Source organism: Crotalus tigris, unplaced genomic scaffold, assembly GCF_016545835.1.
Source record: "Crotalus tigris isolate CLP2741 ecotype Arizona unplaced genomic scaffold, ASM1654583v1 scf7180000017536.10889498, whole genome shotgun sequence".
Classification (NCBI taxonomy): Eukaryota; Metazoa; Chordata; class Lepidosauria; order Squamata; family Viperidae; genus Crotalus; species Crotalus tigris.
Genome location: NW_024096460.1, coordinates 7,035,666 through 7,055,866, shown reverse-complemented (window position 1 = coordinate 7,055,866; position 20,201 = coordinate 7,035,666). Strand labels below are relative to the sequence as shown.

The window sequence follows — 20,201 nt, the reverse complement described above, 5'->3', positions numbered from 1 at the left end:
TAGTGTTATGCAAAGATCCGTATTTATGGGAAATTGGTGCTATACAAAGATCCAGATTTAAAGATCAAAATTTGATTTGGAGCATGCATGCGCATATGGGTAGGACTTGTTGGAAATTCCTTACACCGAACATTTCTGCCCAGAATCATGTGACACCTGGGAAGGACAGCCAGATAGGGCCAAGAAAAGAGTTGCTTTAAGGCTTTTTGATCCAGGACTAGATAGATATCCCTGTATGGCCCACAACATTATTGTATCATCAGAAAATAAAACTCTCAGAAATCTCTAAAATGGGTCCAGAATTAAACTATATTTGGAGATGGCGGAGTAAACTTCCTTTCACTGGAATCAATAGAAAGGGATGAGAAATACTAAAATAAACAGGAGAAATTCTAAACTCCACAGAGCTTTGGATGCAAAAAGCAAGGTTCACAGATTCATCTGACCTCCATAAGCTATAAAGATCTGTTAGATATTGAGGTCCCTAGGTTAAATGTTTTGGTTATTTTTTTTTTTTGCACAGACATATGAGCAGAACTTTCTCAGTCACAGCATTTCATAAATAAAAGAAAATCAATCAAGGATAGCCAACTTCTGTCATTTTAAATTTAGTGAAGTACACGGGTTTTTTTCCTTCAAAAAAGTAGCAGTTGTCTTTGTGTGGTCTCTACACCAGTAAATTCCTCTGCCTTCAGGATTTTTCAAATGTATCTACCAGGTGGTTTACTATTAGAATTATAAAAGTAGATTTGCAATCTTCTTCAGCTTGTCCTAAAAAGAACAGATTATAAACAATGTTTTAAAGCAAATTAAGCAGCCATCAGCTTTTATTCTAATCATTTTGCAGACATACAAACTAAACTATTTGAGACTTGAGATGGCGCGACTTTCGAGACAAAACAAGATCATTTATCACCCTTGGAGGAGAAAAGGGATTTTACAGCCAACCTTAAAATCAATTCCAAATGAATGAGTTTCCTTCCAAACAGATTGAAAACTGGCAGACAGGTCACTTCTCTGTAAAGGAACTGTTTCTGTCTACCCAGCTGGAAGGGCACTAGGACCCGGCAAAGGAGCAGCCGGAAGAAAGCGAAGACAACAATTAGTTCCATTATAATGACAACTGCAAATGTTGGCAAGGGCAGTTTTTCACGGGCCTGCCTTCTTTCACTAAAGATTTTTAGTGCCTCCTGTTGCCAGCTTGGATGATTTGCTCAGTTGTTGCAACGGTCAACAGATTTGTTCTTGCCAAGGGAGGAAAAAAGCCAACCCACCAACAGTTTAAATTAAAAAAAAAAAATGAAACTAAAGCCCAACTCATCATCAGCCTATGCAGGAGCAGGAGGGGTTTCGGAGTGAACTGCATGCAGGAAATATCTCACATCCTGAGTTTCAGGATTCTTTCGCTCGCTCTGTAACTGTGCATTAATGGGGCTGGGACCAGCTGATCGAAGTTTGTCTTTCGGCCTGGATTAAGATGTCAGAGCGTCTCCATGCAGGACGACAACGCAACCCTCCTTTTCCTCATCCCCCGACCCAGATACTCTGTCTACTGCTCAGCCTCTTAATAACACCCTCATCCGGGTCTCGAGGTAAGTTGGCAACCTTCACGCATCGAGAGCTAACCTCAGCCCCCTTGTTCCCGCTCCAAGTGCCCGACCCAACCCCAAACGCCTCCGAGCAACGGCTTTCCCCCAAGTTTTGCCCGGGCGCCGTTGACGGAGCCAGCGTGTCCCGAGCGCCCACACGTTGCACGGAGTTTTTGCCCTGCCGAACAAAGAACTGTCCCTCTGTCTTTTTCTTGACTGTTGTCGCAAATTTGACTTTTCATTTCTCACTTTCGGGGAAAGGAGCAAGTTTGGGCGGGGAGCGGAGCGCTACTCCGCCGGGCCGGTTGCCGTGTCTGTCCCCAGTCTGGTTAGGATGGAGGTGGAGGAGACACGGCTACTGCCTTTCGACGTTCATCCAGCGCGAAGGACATTCCCGCTGGCTCGCCGTGGCCCGGACGCCTCCCACGCCCCCTCACGCCTTCTTTGGGCGAAATTCCCTTCAGCCGCCCGCCCGTAACTCTACTTTAGCTGGAGGGGGGGTTACTTCCTCACCACCCAACACCATCACCCTCCTCCACCACCCGCCCGGCCAGGATAGCAGCCGTAAAGAGGAAGTGGGTAATAGCAGGTGAAGGGTTGCTGCAAGTGTGAGAAATCTATCTGTTGAATTTCTGCCTGCTGTGGTAAATACGGGCAGTCCTCGACTTACAACAGTTCATTTGGCGATTGTTCAAAGTTACCAGGGCACTGAAAAAAGTGACATAGGACCGTTTTTTTTACAGTTACGACCTTTGCAGCATTCCCATGATCCTGTGTGGAATTCAGATGCTTGGCAACAGGTTCATATTTATGACGGTTGCCGTGTCTCAAGGTCATGTGATCTCCTTTTGTGACCTGACAGGCAAAATCAATGGACAAGCCACCGAACAACCAGCTTACTAACTTATCAACTTGTGCTTCACTTAACAATGGTGGCAAGAAAGGTTGTAAAAAGGGGCAAAACTCAATGAATGTTTCATTTAGCAACATAAATTTTGGGCTCAATTGTGGTCATAAGTCGAAAACTACCTGTAAATGATAAACCGTGTCATTCCCTGAGAGACACTGAGGCAGTAGCTGCATGGAGCATGGATACTGAGGCAGCTCTCTTAGTTTAATGGAGCATCGTGGTACCTGTTGACACATTCAGCTATAGATATCAGATTAATTATTCACATAATGCATTCTGCCTTGTTTCTCTTGGCATCGCTATCATTTGCAAATAGAAGTATATCTTTATCTTTTTTATTTCTATACATTCTTGTTAAGAATTACACTGCTGAAAAGAACACCACTGGGCTTTTTCCATGATCATGAAGTTATAATCCTCTTCCTGTTTCTATAGAAGTAGCTAGAATTTGTTTCTGAACATTCTTGGGTGGAGCAAGAATGTGGAAAATATTGACTTGGGTGCGTGTTTAAGCTGTTTTCCACTTTTTAAATGGAATAACACTGATATAATTGAGAATAATTAATATCCTACAGAATTTCAGAAATAGCCTATGATGAAATTCAGAAGAACTAGCCTCCCAAGTGAGATTGTGTAAGACAGGCGCCCACCCTATTGCCGGCAATGGCGAAAAAGCTCTGATACGTTGTGCAACGTCATGTGATGTCGCGAGTTTGACATGTCTGGTGTAAGATTACACTCTTCCCCCCCCTCCCCCAAAATAGGACTATATTTAAAATAATTACTTAGGGAACAAGCTCTTCCCCAGTATAAAGTATCCTGTTGTCCTTAAAGTAGGCTAAATTACTGAAAGAAGGAACTTTTTTTCTTATTTTTTATTCCAATAAGATAATCAGATCTAATTGTAAACCTGAAATAATGGATTTAGTGTGATCATCATCTACACCAGACATGTCAAACTCACGACATCACGTGATGTCGCGAGATGTATCGGAACAGTTTTGCCATTGCCGGCAATGGGGTGGGCACGGCTTACAGATGATGTGTCCGGCCTGCGGGCTGGCAGTTTGACACCCCTGATCTACACTTTTCTTTCTTTTCCTTGCAAGCCATATGATGCAATAACAAAATACGTTAGAAAAATGGGAACATTTTTATTCTGGTATGCCAAAATACTGCACTTATTGAAAGTTAAATCATGTGCATCTCAGTCTAGATTAATCAATAATTGAACTGGCTGTCTAAAATGCAAACACATTGGCAAATTGGCATACTCCTTTAATATAGAGAGAATAATATCAGATACGTTTTACTTATAAAATGTAAAACAATTATTTTTCAATTGCACAGCTATTTTCTATTTAATTGTTATGATCTCAAGGAATTCTTTGTCCAGGCTTCCTCCACAGCTGAATGCCTTTTTGCAGTATTTGTGTTTTGTGTTGAATAATCAGGACAAATAGAAGTTATGTTGCCCAGTCTGAAGTGAAAGAAGCTATCTCATTCCTAATGTTGCAGAATCAGCCAAGCATTTTTTCTTGGAGAACAAACATTCCTTTCTGCTAAGCTTCTTGGATCTAAGTCAGTTTAGGATTTTACATCCATCATAACAGCTGCATGCGATTGTTCCAACTCTCTTGTATGACACACACTAGATTTAATACTCTCTCTGTGGCAGAAGATTATTGGTCTGAAGGTGAAGGATTTAGAATATGTTGCTTGTTCAAGTCAATTCCCTTTTTATGGAGAATTAGAATGATGGTGAATTTCTCTTTTGCAAGAGTTCAAGCTATATATAGGTCATTGGCTTTCAGATAATAAAAAGACTATTTTTGTTTTGCTTAATGATTCTGGACCTATTGAACCCTGACCAATCTGTGTGAGGCAGAAATAATTAGTTGCAAGGTAGTAGTGAATTAGTACACGCTATTGAACAAAATCAACCTGTTTGCTGTTCTGGGCTAAGTTTTATGAAGGTAGTTTGGAGACGTTTAAATATAAGAAGATAGAAAATCAAAATAAATACAAGTCAATTTTAGTAAAATCTTATCTAGTCTACTATGACAATGAAGAAGCACTTTTCCTTTACAGTAATATCCTTACAAACAAATGTAGAATTTTCTAAGAACTTTAAAATACTGTCTTAATCATGATATAGAATTCTTAGTAGGCTTCATAGTAATTGTCCTGACTTTGGGATTTTGTTCCCAAACTATTCTCCCAGGCATTTGTAATATATTAGTTAATAGGAATTTTAGATCAGTTACGAGCTCCTGACATTAAGGAGTGCTTTTAACATTGTGTGGTTTTTGTTGTTGTTGTGCTGTACTCATTGAATTCCTGGTCTAGGCTTGATTTCAGTGATTTGCTGTGTTTTCATTTAGAATGATATGAATACTTCTGAGTTTTTAAATCCAATCTGAAACCTGGAACAGATACTACTAGTCAAACATATTCAGATGTATAGATATATTGAAAAAGTAGTACTTATGAACAATAATAATATTGGAAGACAGAACAAGCCACATTGGAAGTAACACGAAGTGAATATTGGGACTGGAGTGAAGCACTATCATCTCATGCGCATAAAGAAGGTTGGGTTTAACTTGTATATGTTATAAATTGTGCGAAAAATATATTGTGCTGATATGGGGAGAGAACTATGGAACAAAACCTTGCACAGGACTGTGAGCATAACTTAGTTTCAAACTAAGCCTGTTTTCATTTATCTCAAAGAGGTAAAAGTGGATACCACTGATATTATACCTCCCATTGAGGCCCATCTCTAACATCATTCTCCATACAACAAATAGGGAAGGAACCATTCTCTTTACTTACTGGTATGGAGAAAAACTACAATTTCTACAGGGCCAGAGCGAAAGCCAAAAACTCCCATTCTTGTAGTTTTCTTTGGGGAATGTCCAGTACAGCTGAATCTTTCCTGCTCTTGCATGATGGCCAACTTGAACACCTCCAACAATGAGTCAGCCTAAATTCAACATGCCTTTATCTTCCTCCCTAGAGAATGTCCTGGGTGGCCAAGTTCAAACTACTCTAGCTGGTGCTTAAAACTGAGCAATATTAGAACATCTCCAGACATTTTGACCAACTTGATTTTCTCCTTCTGAGGAAAGCTAGGGTAGAATTGCGCTAGCAGGCATTTTGGGTAGACCTTCTTGCCTGAAATCATGGCTGTAAAGATGGTTAGAAATTTAGGGTACAAGTGGTTTGACTTCTGCTATAGAATTAGAAATCCTTAAACAGCACTAAAGCATAAAGCAATGAATTATTATGGTCGGTCACATAGTCAGACAGACGTTTAGATTAGATTCTGCATTTTTGTCTACCTAGTCCCCAAAGCACCTGAAGGCAAGACAAGAAGCAATGGATGGAAACTAACCAAAGAGAGAAGCAACCTAGAACTAAAGAGAAATTTCCTGACAGTTAGAACAATTAATCAGTGGAACAACCTACCTCCAGAAGTGGTGAATGTTCCAACACTGGAAGTTTTTAAGAAGAGACTGGACAGCCATTTGTCTGAAATGGTATAGGGTTTCCTGCCTGAGCAGGGGGTTGAACTAGATGACCTCCAAGGTCCCTTCCATCATCATCATCATCATCATCATCATCATTATTAAATCCTTCCAAGGACCTGGGTTAGGCAAATGTTGTTTGATGGTGTTAAACAGGATGTGAACTATTCCAAGTAAAGCTGCCATTTTGAAAAATGAGATAATAAAAGCACAGTCTAGCACAATACCAACAAAGAGGAAAAACAACAGCTCTCAAAAGAAACCAGCATGGCTGCATAAAGAACTCTCTGACAAATTGAAAGATAAAAAGGACAAGTATAGAAAGTGGAAAGAGGGGAACATAACTAAGTCAGAATATCAGCAAATAGCCCGAGCCTGCAAAGATGAAGTGAAGAAAGCCAAGGCTCAAAATGAACTAAGGCTTGCGACCAAAGTCAAAAATAACAAAAAAAGCTTCTTTCAACATGTAAAAAACAAGAAAAAAGTGAAGGAAATGATTGGTCCATTAGTGGGTGGAAGTGGCAAGAAGGTGACAAGCAACAGGGAGAAAGCAGAACTATTTAACTCATTTTTTGCATCTGTCTTTACACAAAGGGAAAAAACAGACCAACCTATCAAAAATAGTGCCATAAAAAACAAAACAGAAACACAAGTTAAGATAGGCAAGAAAATGGTTAGTGAGCACCTGTCCAGCCTAGATGAGTTCAAATCGCCAGGACCAGATGGATTACACCCCAGAGTTCTCAAGGAACTGGCAGATGTGATATCGGAGCCACTGAACTATATTTTTCAAAGATCCTGGAACACAGGGGAACTACCAGAGGACTGGAAAAGAGCTGATGTAGTTCCCATCCTCAAAAAAGGAAAAAAAATGGATCCAGGAAATTACAGACCTATCAGCCTGACCTCAATACCTGGGAAGATCCTGGAAAAGATAATCAAACAACGAATCAACGAACACCTAGAGGCAAACAAAGTCATTACTAAAAGCCAACATGGGTTTGTCAAAAATAGATCATGCCAGACAAATCTTATTGCATTCTTTGACCAAGTGACAAAATTAGTGGATCAGAGGAATGCTGTGGACATAATTTACTTGGACTTCAGTAAGGCATTTGATAAAGTAGATCACAACCTACTACTTGACAAGATAGAAAAATGTGGGGTAGACAGAACCACCACCAGATGGATCCGTAGCTGGCTGACCGGCCGTACTCAGCGAGTGGTCCTCAATGGAACTGCATCTATATGGAGGGAAGTGTGTAGTGGGGTGCCCCAGGGCTCTGTTCTGGGCCCAGTACTCTTCAACATCTTCATCAACGATTTGGATGAAGGGATAGATGGGGAACTCATCAAATTTGCAGATGACACCAAGCTGGCAGGAATAGCCAACACTCCAGAAGACAGGCTTCAGATACAGAAGGATCTGGACAGACTTGAACACTGGGCACTAACTAACAAAATGAAATTCAACGGTGAAAAAAGCAAGGTTCTACATTTAGGCAAGAAAAACCAAATGCACAAGTACAGCATAGGTGGCACCATGCTCAATAGTAGTAACTGTGAGAGGGACCTCGGAGTCCTAGTAGACAATCACTTAAATATGAGCCAGCAGTGTGCTGCAGCTGCCAAAAAGGCCAACACAGTGCTAGGCTGCATTAACAGAGGGATAGAATCAAGATCACGTGAAGTATTAATACCACTCTTCAATGCCTTGGTAAGGCCACACTTGGAATACTGCATCCAGTTTTGGTCACCACGATGTAAAAAAGATGTTGAGACTCTAGAAAGAGTACAGAGAAGAGCAACAAAGATGATTAGGGGACTGGAGGCTAAAACATATAAGGAACGGTTGCGAGAATTGGGTATGTCTAGTTTAACGAAGAGAAGGACAAGGGGGGACATGATAGCAGTATTCCAATATCTCAGGGGCTGCCATAAAGAAGAGGGAATTAAGCTATTTTCCAAAGCACCTGAAGGCAGGACAAGAAGCAACGGGTGGAAACTAATCAAGGAGAGAAGCAACCTAGAACTAAGGAGAAACTTCCTGACAGTGAGAACAATTAATCAGTGGAACAGCTTGCCTCCAGAAGCAGTAAATGCTCCAACCCTGGAAGTTTTTAAGAAGAGACTGGACAGCCATTTGTCCGAAATAGTGTAGGGTTTCCTGCCCGAGCAGGGGGTTGGACTAGATGACCTCCAAGGTCCCTTCCAACTTTACTACTACTACTACTATAAAGCAACTATCTGATGATGATTTTTTTCAATCCGTATTGTGTTCAGTCCCAGATATTTTGGGATTGCACCCATGGAGGATATTAATATTCATCCATATTAATAATGGTACTACCTTTGCTTTCTTTTGCCACAGTCATTTTAGTTCTGTTTGTAGGTCTTTGTGATTTTCTCCAGGTTTATTCTTTTCTATTCTGCTGTCTTCAAGTACTGCCATCTCTACAATTCAGACTTTTTTTTAATCAACAGTTGTTATGTCTGGAGTGTTACGTGGCAAGTGCCTGTCTGTTAGTATTCTAAAGTCAGAAAATACTTCAGCTTCTTTATTTTCTATTATTTTGTCCAATTCTTTGCCAGGAGGCAAATGGCATTTCTTGCAGTTATTACAATATACCATTGTTGCTACTTTATCACGCCATTGTTTGTAGTCAGTCTGTGTAGTCTTCTTGTAGAAGCTAACTAGGTTGCGGAAGTGGCATTTTTCTATTGCTGTCTTCTCAATTCTGGCTTTGTGTGCATTTGTTCTTAAGGCTTGGTCTTATGCAGCCAGAATCAGCCCCTCTTTTTTTCAACTTTCCTGCTCAGAGACATGGCCAAGTCTTGTTATTTGCTTTGCCTCCTAGTTTTTTTGTGTACTGTCCATGTAATATTTTGCCTTGCCATGTCTCTTTTCTATTGTTCGTTTGGTTTTTATTTCCAATGACTCTGAATACCATCCAACAATATCAGGAGAGTACCAGTAAATTTTAAAAGCTTTATTTTAGGAATATAAATATGTCATATTTAGTCTTTTAATCACACAAACATGACATAACAATAAATCCTTCTTGCGATCGGCCAAGGAGAGGGAAATTCAGGAATTTTTTAAGATGATCTTCAGTGGAATAGAAGCTGGGATTTCTAACCTCCTTTCTTCAGTTCTCATGACTGGCTCAGGAATTCTGGGAGATGAAGTCCACAAGTCATAAAAGAGCCATAGTTCCCCACCCCTGTTGTAGCTGATTGATGAATCTTCATCAGTCTGCAGAGGTCATTCACCTTTGTGGGCATAATTAGGATATTCCTTTTTGTGTCCATATCCAATCATTCTATAACAGCGGTTCTCAACGTTTGTGTGACGGCGACCCCCTTCACACAAACGTTGTGCGCATGCGCGGTGCGGCCGCGCACGGGGGCGGGGCCCCCGCGCGCGGCGCGCATGTGCAGCACCAACCCCCGCGCGCGGTGCGCATGCGCGGCGCCACCCCGGAGGCGCGCCGCCGTCCCCACGCGCGGCGCGCGTGCACGGCACCGCCCCCCGGAGGCACGGCGCGCCCCCGGAGGGGACAAAATGGCGGATCGCCGCGTTTGGCGACCCCACAAAAGAGGTCGATCGACCCCAAATGGGGTCGCGACCCATAGGTTGAGAACCGCTGTTCTATAACCTCAGGGAATATAAGATACTTGTTGGAATGATGGATTCTGTAAATTCTCTATCCTTTCACAGCTTGGTACATCTTGAAGTGTCTCTGAATGTATTTGCAAGCCTTTGTCACTTTCTGTGAGTATAACACTTCCACTTTAATATCTATCTATTAATTTATCGAGTAACAAGATCTTACTGCCTTGCATCTTGCCTAAAGGAGAAAAAGGCAGGATAGCCAAAGCATCACCATGCTGGTAGATAATTCCAATTTAGCTCATTATTTATTTTAATCAGTTTAATTTTAATGGATTTAATTCAGTTCAATTCACCACTTTACAAGAGATGAGAGAGAAAGAATTGGGACTTAGTAGGGCGAAGGAATTAACTCTTGTTTGAAATTGTGGAACCAGATGGCTAGTTGCCATGCGGCAGGTTTTCTGTCCTTACTTTGCATGTTTTCCTGTGAAGATATGCAGAACTAAAGATTGTCAAACTACAGTGCAATGTATATGTTTAATACAGAGCTGAAAACAAATGGACGTTTGAAGAAGTGTTTATGTTATCACTTGGTAGCTGGGCACTTAAGGACTAATCTTGGGAAAAGTAATGTAATGTAATGACATCTGTGCATGAACAGTGACAGGTTAAATAGAAATATGGGACAGATTGAAAAATATAATGAATATACAGCTAAAATATTTAAAGATATCCACATCTCATATTGTATGTGAAGTGAATGATTCTGGAATAATGCACAAAAGTTGAAATATGCATATACATGATAATTGAGTGTGTTTTATTTTTATGTGCACACTTCATATTGATGTTACATATTAAGTCGCTTATAGTAACATAATTTTTAGTCAGAGTTTTTGAACAATTAGGAAAGAAATGGAAAGAGCTATATGAAAATTTGAAGAATAAAACTGGGAGATTATCCATCCAGGAACTCCCACTATGTTAGATGGCTACAGTTTCCATAGGATCCTCAGATTTAGTTCACATTCCAACTTAGAAGGGAGAGAAGAATAATTCTGGATGAAAGAAAAGAAAACTTTGTATATTAAGCCTCTGGAAATGAGTAAAATCTGTAAATCTTATTAGGCTTGACATAGAGAAGGGTTAATATATTGAATATAATATATTGAAAGACATTCCTGGAGCAATATCAATTTTCAGTCATCACTTTTCCCTTTATACTATATTTAATATACATGTATTTAATATTGTTGCATACGTGCTGCTGTAGTCCAACAAATCTGAGCAGTTTACAAATTCTGTTTGCTAATTCTGTGTTTGATTTTTAAATTTAAAATCTTTGTATTAAAAACATCAACAATCTTTTACCTCGCACAGAAGTAATTAATCTATGCAGTCTTAACTGAAAGCTTTTGTAGTCATGTAAAATTTAGGAGTGCTTTTGTGTTTGGGGGGAACTAAATGAAATATACTGTTGTGCTCATGTCTGTCTTATAGAATTTCATAGGTATCATCAATGTGTTCTTTGGTCTGATCCAGTGTTTCTCAACCTTGACAATTTTAAGGCATGTGGACTTCAACTCCCAGAATTCCACAGCCAGCAATGCTGGCTGTGGAATTCTGGGAGTTGAAGTCCACATGCCTTAAAATTGTCAAGGTTGAGAAACACTGGTCTGATCCAACATAGCTCTTTTTTTTTCTTTATCATGATGTAACAGTTTAGATCCTTTCAAGAACAATATATCCTTCCCTCAGACATTTACAGTGTTACCTAGAAGATGCCCCTTTTCTGTAACTTTGGCCTTAAAAAAGATAGATAGCTTTTGATTACTATTACTGTCAGTGCATTGGCACTGGGACATGTACATTTAACTAGGAAGAAAATCCTTTCTTTTTTTCACCCAGAACTCTTATTTGAAGTCTTCCCTTGGATGCTGCATAATTCTGCTACTGCTGGCCTTGCTCCATTCCTTTTCAGAGTGATAGAAACAAAAAAAGTAAATGGAACAAATTTGTCATTGGCCTTGTCACTTCTTTACTATATGTGCTCAAAGCAGTGGTCAGAACCCCCTGAGTTTAGTTAATTTGACATGTGTAAACTTTTACAATCTTAAATTTGGTCACATAGCTTTTATTCCACTTTTAAAAGTAAAATAGCTATAAAACTAAGTTACTAATAAGATACAGAAAGTTTTGGGAAGGCTACAGAAACAGGCAGAAGAACTGTTTCTAATGTTCATCAAATACTTAACATTTCAAGATATTTTTCTTTTACAAAGGCTACAGGATTTTTTTAATACTAATTGTATTAGAAAATTTTAGTTGGAAAGATTAAAAACAAATACTAACTTTAAAAATAAAAGAATAAAAATAGAAGGTATAGAAAAGAAAATATAAAGTAAAAAAGAACTATAGAAAAAGTTAATCTTTATCTAAACAAATATAAACAATTTTAGTAACTTATTTCTTTCTGTTGAACTTCAAGTGATATCTTCCTCCCATAATCCCATCTCTTATTCAGTCCTGATCAGCAAATGTCCGTTGAGGCAGGGGTCCCCAACCCCCGGCAATGATGCACTAATGGGCCTTGAGTTGTTCCGAACCAGACCGTGGAAGTAGTGGGTGGGCGTGTGCACATGCACATCCCCATTTGCTTGAGCAGCAGGGACTGCTTGTGCAAATGGAGGACCAATCATGCAAATGCTTTCTGCTGATGCAAATGCTTTCTGCTGATGCAAATGCAAGCAAGTGTGTACGTGTGCTTGCTTGCTTGCCACTCGCACATAACCATCTCCCCTCCCCCCTCCCGGTCTGCAAAGCTGGAAAGGTTGGGGGACTCTGCATTAAGAGTTACCAGAGATAGCGACATACATATTTTAACCATGATTATATAAACCAACTTTATGTTCCTTTTATTTTTCACAAACCTGGTCCTTAGTCAGTTCATATAGTATCCTGAAACTTGATTTATTTTCATTTTTTTTCTTTCTCCTTTCTCACAAAATTCTTCAAGCTTTAATAATCATCTTTTGTAAATCCAATATAAGAAAATTATCCATGTCACTCTCTTGGTTTGTTATTTGGATATGCCTTTTCATTTATTAAGACAATTGGTTTCTTTTCTATGTCTAATGTAGCATCTCTTTCCATATCATTCTTGTAATTTGTCATTTTTAAATTCACTTTCAGATCAATCTCATTCTCTTTTGGTGGAGCCATCTTCAGTTCAGCATTTCTCCCCTGGAAATCAAGCCAGACAAAAACTTTAAAATGGCTATTTCATGACCAATTAGGTTATTGCAGGAGTTCACTCCTAGCATTCAAAATGAATGCATGGTTTCATGAGGTATTATATAATTTGATACTTGTTCCTGTATGAAAAATCCTTTCAATATTTTTTTTGACATCACATTAAACAAACAAAATGCCAGACATCAGTATTTACAAGAGTTAGAAATATTTGGATCCCAACCACCTAACCATGCATTCATGTATTTTATATGTTTCAGTATATTTTCATTGTACATTGCAACATTCTACAAGCACTATTGACCCTGTAAACTTCTTAAGAACCAAGATATTGCTAACATGAAATATATTTTTAAGATGACTATGGGCTTTTATCCACTATAAGTACCTATGGCTTTGTATGTTGCACAAAAAGTGCCTATGGCTTTGTATGTTGCACAATAACTGCTTTTCAGTTATAAATGTAAAGTTTCAGAAGGGATAATTATAGTGAAATGTTGAATGAGAGCTACTATTCAGTCCAAAATAGCTACTATTGCATTTGTGTTGTGGTGCAATATTTGAGCTGGCTGTAAATAGCATATCCTGCAAATCCAGAAGTATGTGTTGAAAGAAATATATTTATTCTGAAAGATAGCAAGCAGAAACTCTTCTTTCATGATACAAGCATGCCTTCACATCCTAAGCAGAATGCTAATAGGAAGAACAATGCATCCAGAGCTCTCAGCTTTTATGATGCATGTCTATTCTTTTTAAAATTTGGATTGTTCTTTCACTTGAGAATTTCTGCCAAAGTTATTGTGAAAGCCAAGTCAGTATCTTAACAAAGTAATGCAAGATAAAAAACATTCAAAAGTCTGAGCTTTTGCAATGCTACTAGCTTCTCTCTGAATATTTTATACTAATAGCCTACAGCATGGCTTTCTTACCCCTTCTGTATATATTTATGGGATAATGTGAATGATTGGGTCTCATGTATACAACTGCTTTGGGAAATAAGATTATTCTGCTCATGTGTTACACTGATATTTTTATGAAACAAAAGACTTTTTTGACACAGTTGAAGGTTAATTCAAGATTCTAATTTAATCTCAATTTTACATTAATTCGTTAAAAAGTTGTTTTTAAAATCCCATATTGAAAGAGCCCTAAGCCTTTTGCACCAGATTGATTGCATCTGTTTTAGTACTGAAGGAATCTGGCCATTATCCTAATGTTTCTTGCATATTTCTTTGGTGCATCAGACTCAAGAGTATTTTTTTACAGTCTGGCAATTTGCATTGTCAAATCCATGTGATATGATGTAGGCTGTGGCTGTGTGCCCTGATTTCAAAGTCAGTGTTAATACTGTGGTTTTTTTTTAAATCATGTATGTATGTGTACACACTTCTAAAATATATTGACTTTATTTCATAAAACAGATGCACGTTCAAAAGTCCAAACTAAAGAAAGCAAAGTATAAAAACAGTTTCTATGCATCTGAAGTAGTCATTTTTGATCTCTTTAATACAGTCATCCTATGTTTTGACGGGGTTTGCCCTAGAAAATATCAGGTATGGTGAAGCACAACACATTCTGGCATGTAGTTAAGCAATGACAATATGCAAGAAATAAAGAGTTTATAGAAATGCTACATCAATATACAAATCAAGTGTGTCTTAAAAGACACAGGCTCAAAATACTTGATTTAAACAAGTTCTGTTCTTTCACCAAGTGCCAAATATATGCTTGAATGGCTAATGGAGTCATATGGTTCACAGAATGAAACACTTTATTGTATATAGTTTTGCAGCCTTCCAAACGTTATGCTACAGAGATTATGCTGAGATTAAGAAGATCCAACTGTTGTGTTTGCTTTTGTTATTCAGAGTTCAGTGGACCAAGAAGTGAAATCAGCCACCACAAGTGTATCATTTTAACTTTCATCTTTGAAAGACAATTTAGCACTGCTAAATTACCATCTTCATGTTAACATGTCAAAGGTAACTTTTTAAAAGATGTAGAGAATTTGAAGGAAGACACAGTTCTTTCTGGCACCTATTTTATCAATACATTATAACTCTGGAGGAAGTAATTCACAAAGTGGCAACAGTTAATTTTCTTTGAATTATATAATTGGAACTCTGCACATTATATTTTTGGTTAAGCAGGCTATTTAGCTAAATTGTTTGAACTCATCTGTCCTATGTAAGAAGTCATGAATCTAAGCAACATAAAAGATCAAATGGATTTGCAGAAAACCCCTGTGTAGATCAGTTTGAAGTTGGCAGCCCTGTCAAATTAGAGAGAAGATACATTTTAATTAGAAGCAGAAGGAACCGAACATTACATTCAGAAATACATGGATTCCTTTAGCTGCTCTTACATGTTCAGGCCCATCAAAAGATGTAGTTAATTTTTAACATTCTTAACACATTTTTACAAGAGTGTTGATTTTATAGAGAACCAAAAGAGATAAAGGAACAAAATAGAACTTAAGGTTTCAAGAAAATGAGGAATATGTTAATACATTTTTGAGAGAGAAATGAGCAACTTTAGCTGTAAACTGTGGAGTTTGCATATACATAAGGACCTAATGCTGAATTTGTATATTCTTAACAGGCAGTTCTAGATCTAATTATGATTAGATCTTGGATTATTCTTTTCTGAAGAATAAATTATTCCTTTTGTTATAATGGCTTGCCCAAACAGATTTGCAGTAGTGGTGGGAAAACTGAACAATCTCTTCAAATTTAAATATCCTTATATAGGATTACACCCATCTCCCCACAATGGATAGGTTCTTCTAAAGTGAATGTCTGCCCTATTAGGTACAGAAAGACTCAAACTGCTTCTATGGAAATTGACTATAAAGAGAATCTTACAAGTTTGATTGTGCTGTACATCCTCCCACTTCTTATAATGGTGAATTAGGGAAATGTCTGCCTGTCATCGTCGTCAGCCATTCTGTCGTGTCCGACTCTCTGCTACCCTATGGATCAGCACTCTCCATGCCCCTCTGTCTTGCACCTCTTCAGATCCACCATAGTCATCCCGGTGTCGTTCTTTATAGTGTCTAGCCATTAGGTGCTAGGATGACCCCTTCTTCCTTTTCCGTTGATCACTCCCAGTATGATTGACTTTTCAAGTGAGTCCGCTTGCATGACATGGCCAAAGTATATTAGCCTTTGTTTGGCAATCTTGCTTTGAATGGTATTTTTGGTGAGATTTGGTCTAGGACTTCCTTGTTTGTGATTTTTGCATGGGATACATTATAGTCATCTCCAGCACCATAATTCAGAGGCATCCAGCCTTCTCCTTCCTATTTGCCTTTTCCAGAGTCTATGTTTTGCAGCCAAACGTAGCAACTGGAAAAAAATATTGTCTTGACTAATCTGTATATGGTTGTTAGACTGATATCTTTACTTTTCCAGATGTTATTCATGCCAGACATTGCAGTCCTTCCAAGGGCTATGTTGCATTTTGATCTCATGGCTGCAGTCACCACGTTGGTTAATTTTAGAGCCCAAGACGATGAATTCCTTTACTGTTTCAGTGGGCTATTGTCAATTAGCACTTTGACTTGTATGTTCTTTGCAGTCATCATTATCTTTGTTTTCTTGATGTTAAGGTACAATCCAAATTTTTCACGTTTATCTTTCACACTGAGGATTAGCCACTCCAGATCTTCTTTTGCTTTCTGCAAATGGTATATCATCCGCATATCGGAGGTATGTCTGCCTGAGTCACTTCTAAAATGTTATCTTTTTCTGTATTTACAATATAAAAAAACAAGCTTCAATTTTAGAATTTTAGCTTTGCCTTGGTAATGATTCTTGCAAACAGGTAATCTTCAACATACAACCGTTCACTTAATTAACAATGGCTTCCCAAAAAGTCACCCTGTCTGTCACCCTGCTCTTGCACTCATGTGTTCACAATTCAGGAGCTTGGCAACTGGCATGCATTTATGATCAGTTGCAGCATCCCACAGTCATGTGATCATGATTTGCAATATTTCTGTTGGTTTCCAGAAGAACTTGCATGACTCAACTTACAACCATGGTGACTCAACATACAAACATAGCAAAAATGGTCCTAAAATGAATCTGGTGACATGATGACTTATAGCAGTACTAACTTATGATGGAAATTTCATTCCCAGCTGGTGTGATAAGTTGAGGACTACTTATATCTCTACTAATGCCATCTCCCTGACTCTACAGAGAGAGAAGGAGCTCCTGCTGAGAATATTAAATATAGAATTGTACCTACTGGGAAACCTCTGTTCTCCTAATGCCCCTCTTTAAAAAACCCTACCTTCAGAACAGCTATGAGGTTCAGAAACATGGTGTAAATGCTGCTTGGTGTTTTATAGAACCATGTTTTATACTTCTATGTTTTCCTCTAATTTTGATTTAATTCCTTTGAAAGATTTTGAACATGAACATTTATACAAGATGTGTCCTTAAAAGCATTTCTTCACAATTCCATTTACACACAGATGACTTGTGACAAAAGAGAGACTGTCAACTTTCACTAGAATCATTAAGCTGGAAGAAGCTGCTTGGGCTATCAGATCTAATTCCAGCTGTGTACTGGAATCCAAATCAAAGTATCCAAGATAGATGGCTATCTAGCCTCAGCTTGAGTATCCAATAAAGAGAAGGCCACCATCTTTCTGAATAATTGGTTCCCTGTGAATATGCTATTACTGTTAGAATTTTTCCTCCCTAGGATCTAACTTTCTGGCATTGAAACCCATTATTACATACAGTATCCTGCATTCTGGAATGACAGAAAATGGATCTTGACTCTCTGTGATATAACATCCTCTCAGTATTTCAAGAATGCTGTCATATCTTCCTTGGCTTTCTATTTTCGAGACTACATATTCTTCTTTTCTCCAATGTTTCTAGCCCCTGGTTATTGTCCTTCTCTGAACCTATTCTGATTTTTCTGCATCCTTCTTGAAGCGTGGTGCTCAGAGTGGACAGTACTCAAAATTAGGATGTGGTCAGTGTAGAATAAAGTGAAATTGCTCTTTCCCATTACTTTGATACTAGTGTTGATGCTGCCTAAAATAGCATTATTTCCCTTCAATCCTTCAGATCATTATCAATTTGCAACTTATTCCAATCACTTAAATATGAGCCAGCAGTGTGCTGCAGCTGCCAAAAAGGCCAACACAGTGCTAGCTAGGCTGCATTAACAGAGGGATAGAATCAAGATCACATGAAGTGTTAATACCACTTTACAATGCCTTGGTAAGGCCACACTTGGAATACGGTATTCAGTTTTGGTCACTGCGATGTAAAAAAGTTGAGATTCTAGAAACAGTACAGAGAAGAGCAACAAAGATGATTAGGGGACTGGAGGCTAAAGCATATAAGGAACGGTTGCTGGAATTGGGTAAGTCTAGTTTAATGAAGAGAAGGACGAGGGAGGACATGATAGCAGCATTCCAATATATCAGGGGCTGCCACAAAGAAGAGAGAGTCAAGCTATTCTCCAAAGCCCCAGAGGGCAAGACAAGAAGCAACGGATGAAAACTAATCAAGGAGAGAAGCAGCCTAGAACTAAGGAGAAACTTCCTGACAGTTAGAACAATTAACCAGTGGAACAACCTGCCTCCAGAAACTGTGAATGCTCCAACACTGGAAGTTTTTAAGAAGAGACTGGACAGCCATTTATCCGAAATGATATAGGGTTTCCTGCCTGAGCAGGGGATTGGACTAGATGACCTCCAAGTCCCTTCCAAGTTTTTTTAATAATAACAATAATAATAATAATAATAATAATTATTATTATTTTCACAGTGAAAAATTTACATTTCCACTATCTAGCCAGGTGAGATCCATTTTATAGTTGAGCACTTGATGTCTTGTTTCCTAACTGAATAATTGTGCAGTTGTATTTGTTAAGTTTCATTCTGGTATTTTCAACACATTTTTGTAATTTAAGGCTTGTAATAGCATGTTAAATGAATTCATTTTTAATAAGGCTGGATTGGGCAAAAAATATAACATTTATCATATTTTCTTGACTTATTGCTTATGTTTATCAGCCTTAGTCATAAATATGTTATCTTAAGCTTTTCTTTTATTACCCATTTTGAAAAGCTAGAGATTGACAATTATCTATAAAAAGTCAACAACATGCATATCCATAGAAATTTGAAACATTACAGATACGTCATGCTAAAAATGGCAATCCAGCAATACTGGGATTGTTGAGTGGTTTGACAGATAAACAGTGGATCTATTGGTCCATTATATAGGTTGTTTGGGTTTGGATTAGCAAAATGAATTGACAGCATTACTGTATTGTGATATCATTTATAGTAGATGGTTATATTGCCTAGCATTATGTTTTAACTAGATTTTTATGGCTTGTTTTTATCATGTTTGAAGAATGCCATAATTTATTGTAATATGTGAATTTGAAAACATGTCTTTTCTGAATTAAATTCTACAAATATGTATATAAAAATAAGGCTACATTCAGAATGGCTTAAACTGCAGAGCCTGTTCTTTATTCTTTTTGCTTTGACATCTATATTCCCCCATACATTTTTTATTCAGTTGTCATGAATTTTGTTTGCTACTTGGTTTTATTGTTCTGTCTACTTGATGTATCTTCTTTCTGTATTTCTTTATGCATTTTGGCTTCACAACCTTTATTTCACATTGGCATATTTCCTTGTCTCATATAAATATCATTGTTCTCATATATCCTGTCAACTTCTGTTTTCAGATATATTTCTAGGTTATGTTAAAAACTACTGTTATAATTTATTTAATTTGTATGTTTTTTGGGAAATTTGGTTTTCAGTTTAATTAACTTTTTCTGAAAATGTTTTCTGTCTGGCTTATAGGTTAAGTTTTCTACAGGAAACCTAACGTTATGATTTACAAATAAAAAATTGATTCTTGTGCAAGTAAAATCTAATTTATTGCCTGACAACAAAGAATCTGCCTTAATTACAGTGCAAGGCACTTTTCTATCCTAAGAATAGCTGACATATGATTTGGGCAGATCTTCATTGCTGAATTAATAATGCACAAGCAAATGTCATCCTTTAGTGACTCAACTAAACAATTGATGTAATGGAATTCTTTATAAACTGATGGGGTAGAAGTTGGTGGTGGATGTTTGTGTACTTCTAAAAAGTAATGAATTGCATATACTCACCACATGTAGGACTATTTTGATGCTTGAGATTTATACACAAACAGTTCACAGTTGCTTGAAGCTCTCATGGGCCCCCTAGGGAATATTAATTTGTAACAGTGGTGGCTATACATTAGCTTCTCTATTCA

General features: G+C 38.0%; 1 protein-coding gene across 7 annotated transcripts in view; it reads left to right on the top strand.

The window, feature by feature from the left end:
* Nucleotides 1-1,231: 1,231 nt before the first annotated feature.
* The window catches only part of ADAM12 (ADAM metallopeptidase domain 12), a 281,938-nt gene continuing 262,968 nt past the window's right edge, over nt 1,232-20,201 (top strand). For 5 of the 7 annotated variants that reach the window (XR_005556825.1, XM_039344430.1, XM_039344344.1 and 2 more), the window contains exon 1: nt 1,232-1,592. Coding sequence is in view for 5 of the 7 variants with exons in the window: in XM_039344430.1 (XP_039200364.1) it covers nt 1,478-1,592 (115 nt within the window). In the remaining 2 variants the exon portion in view is untranslated. Of the gene's footprint in view, nt 1,593-12,875; nt 12,998-16,564; nt 16,611-20,201 lie in introns of those variants that run through there. The other 2 variants (XM_039344515.1, XM_039344261.1) reach the window with 2 other exon arrangements.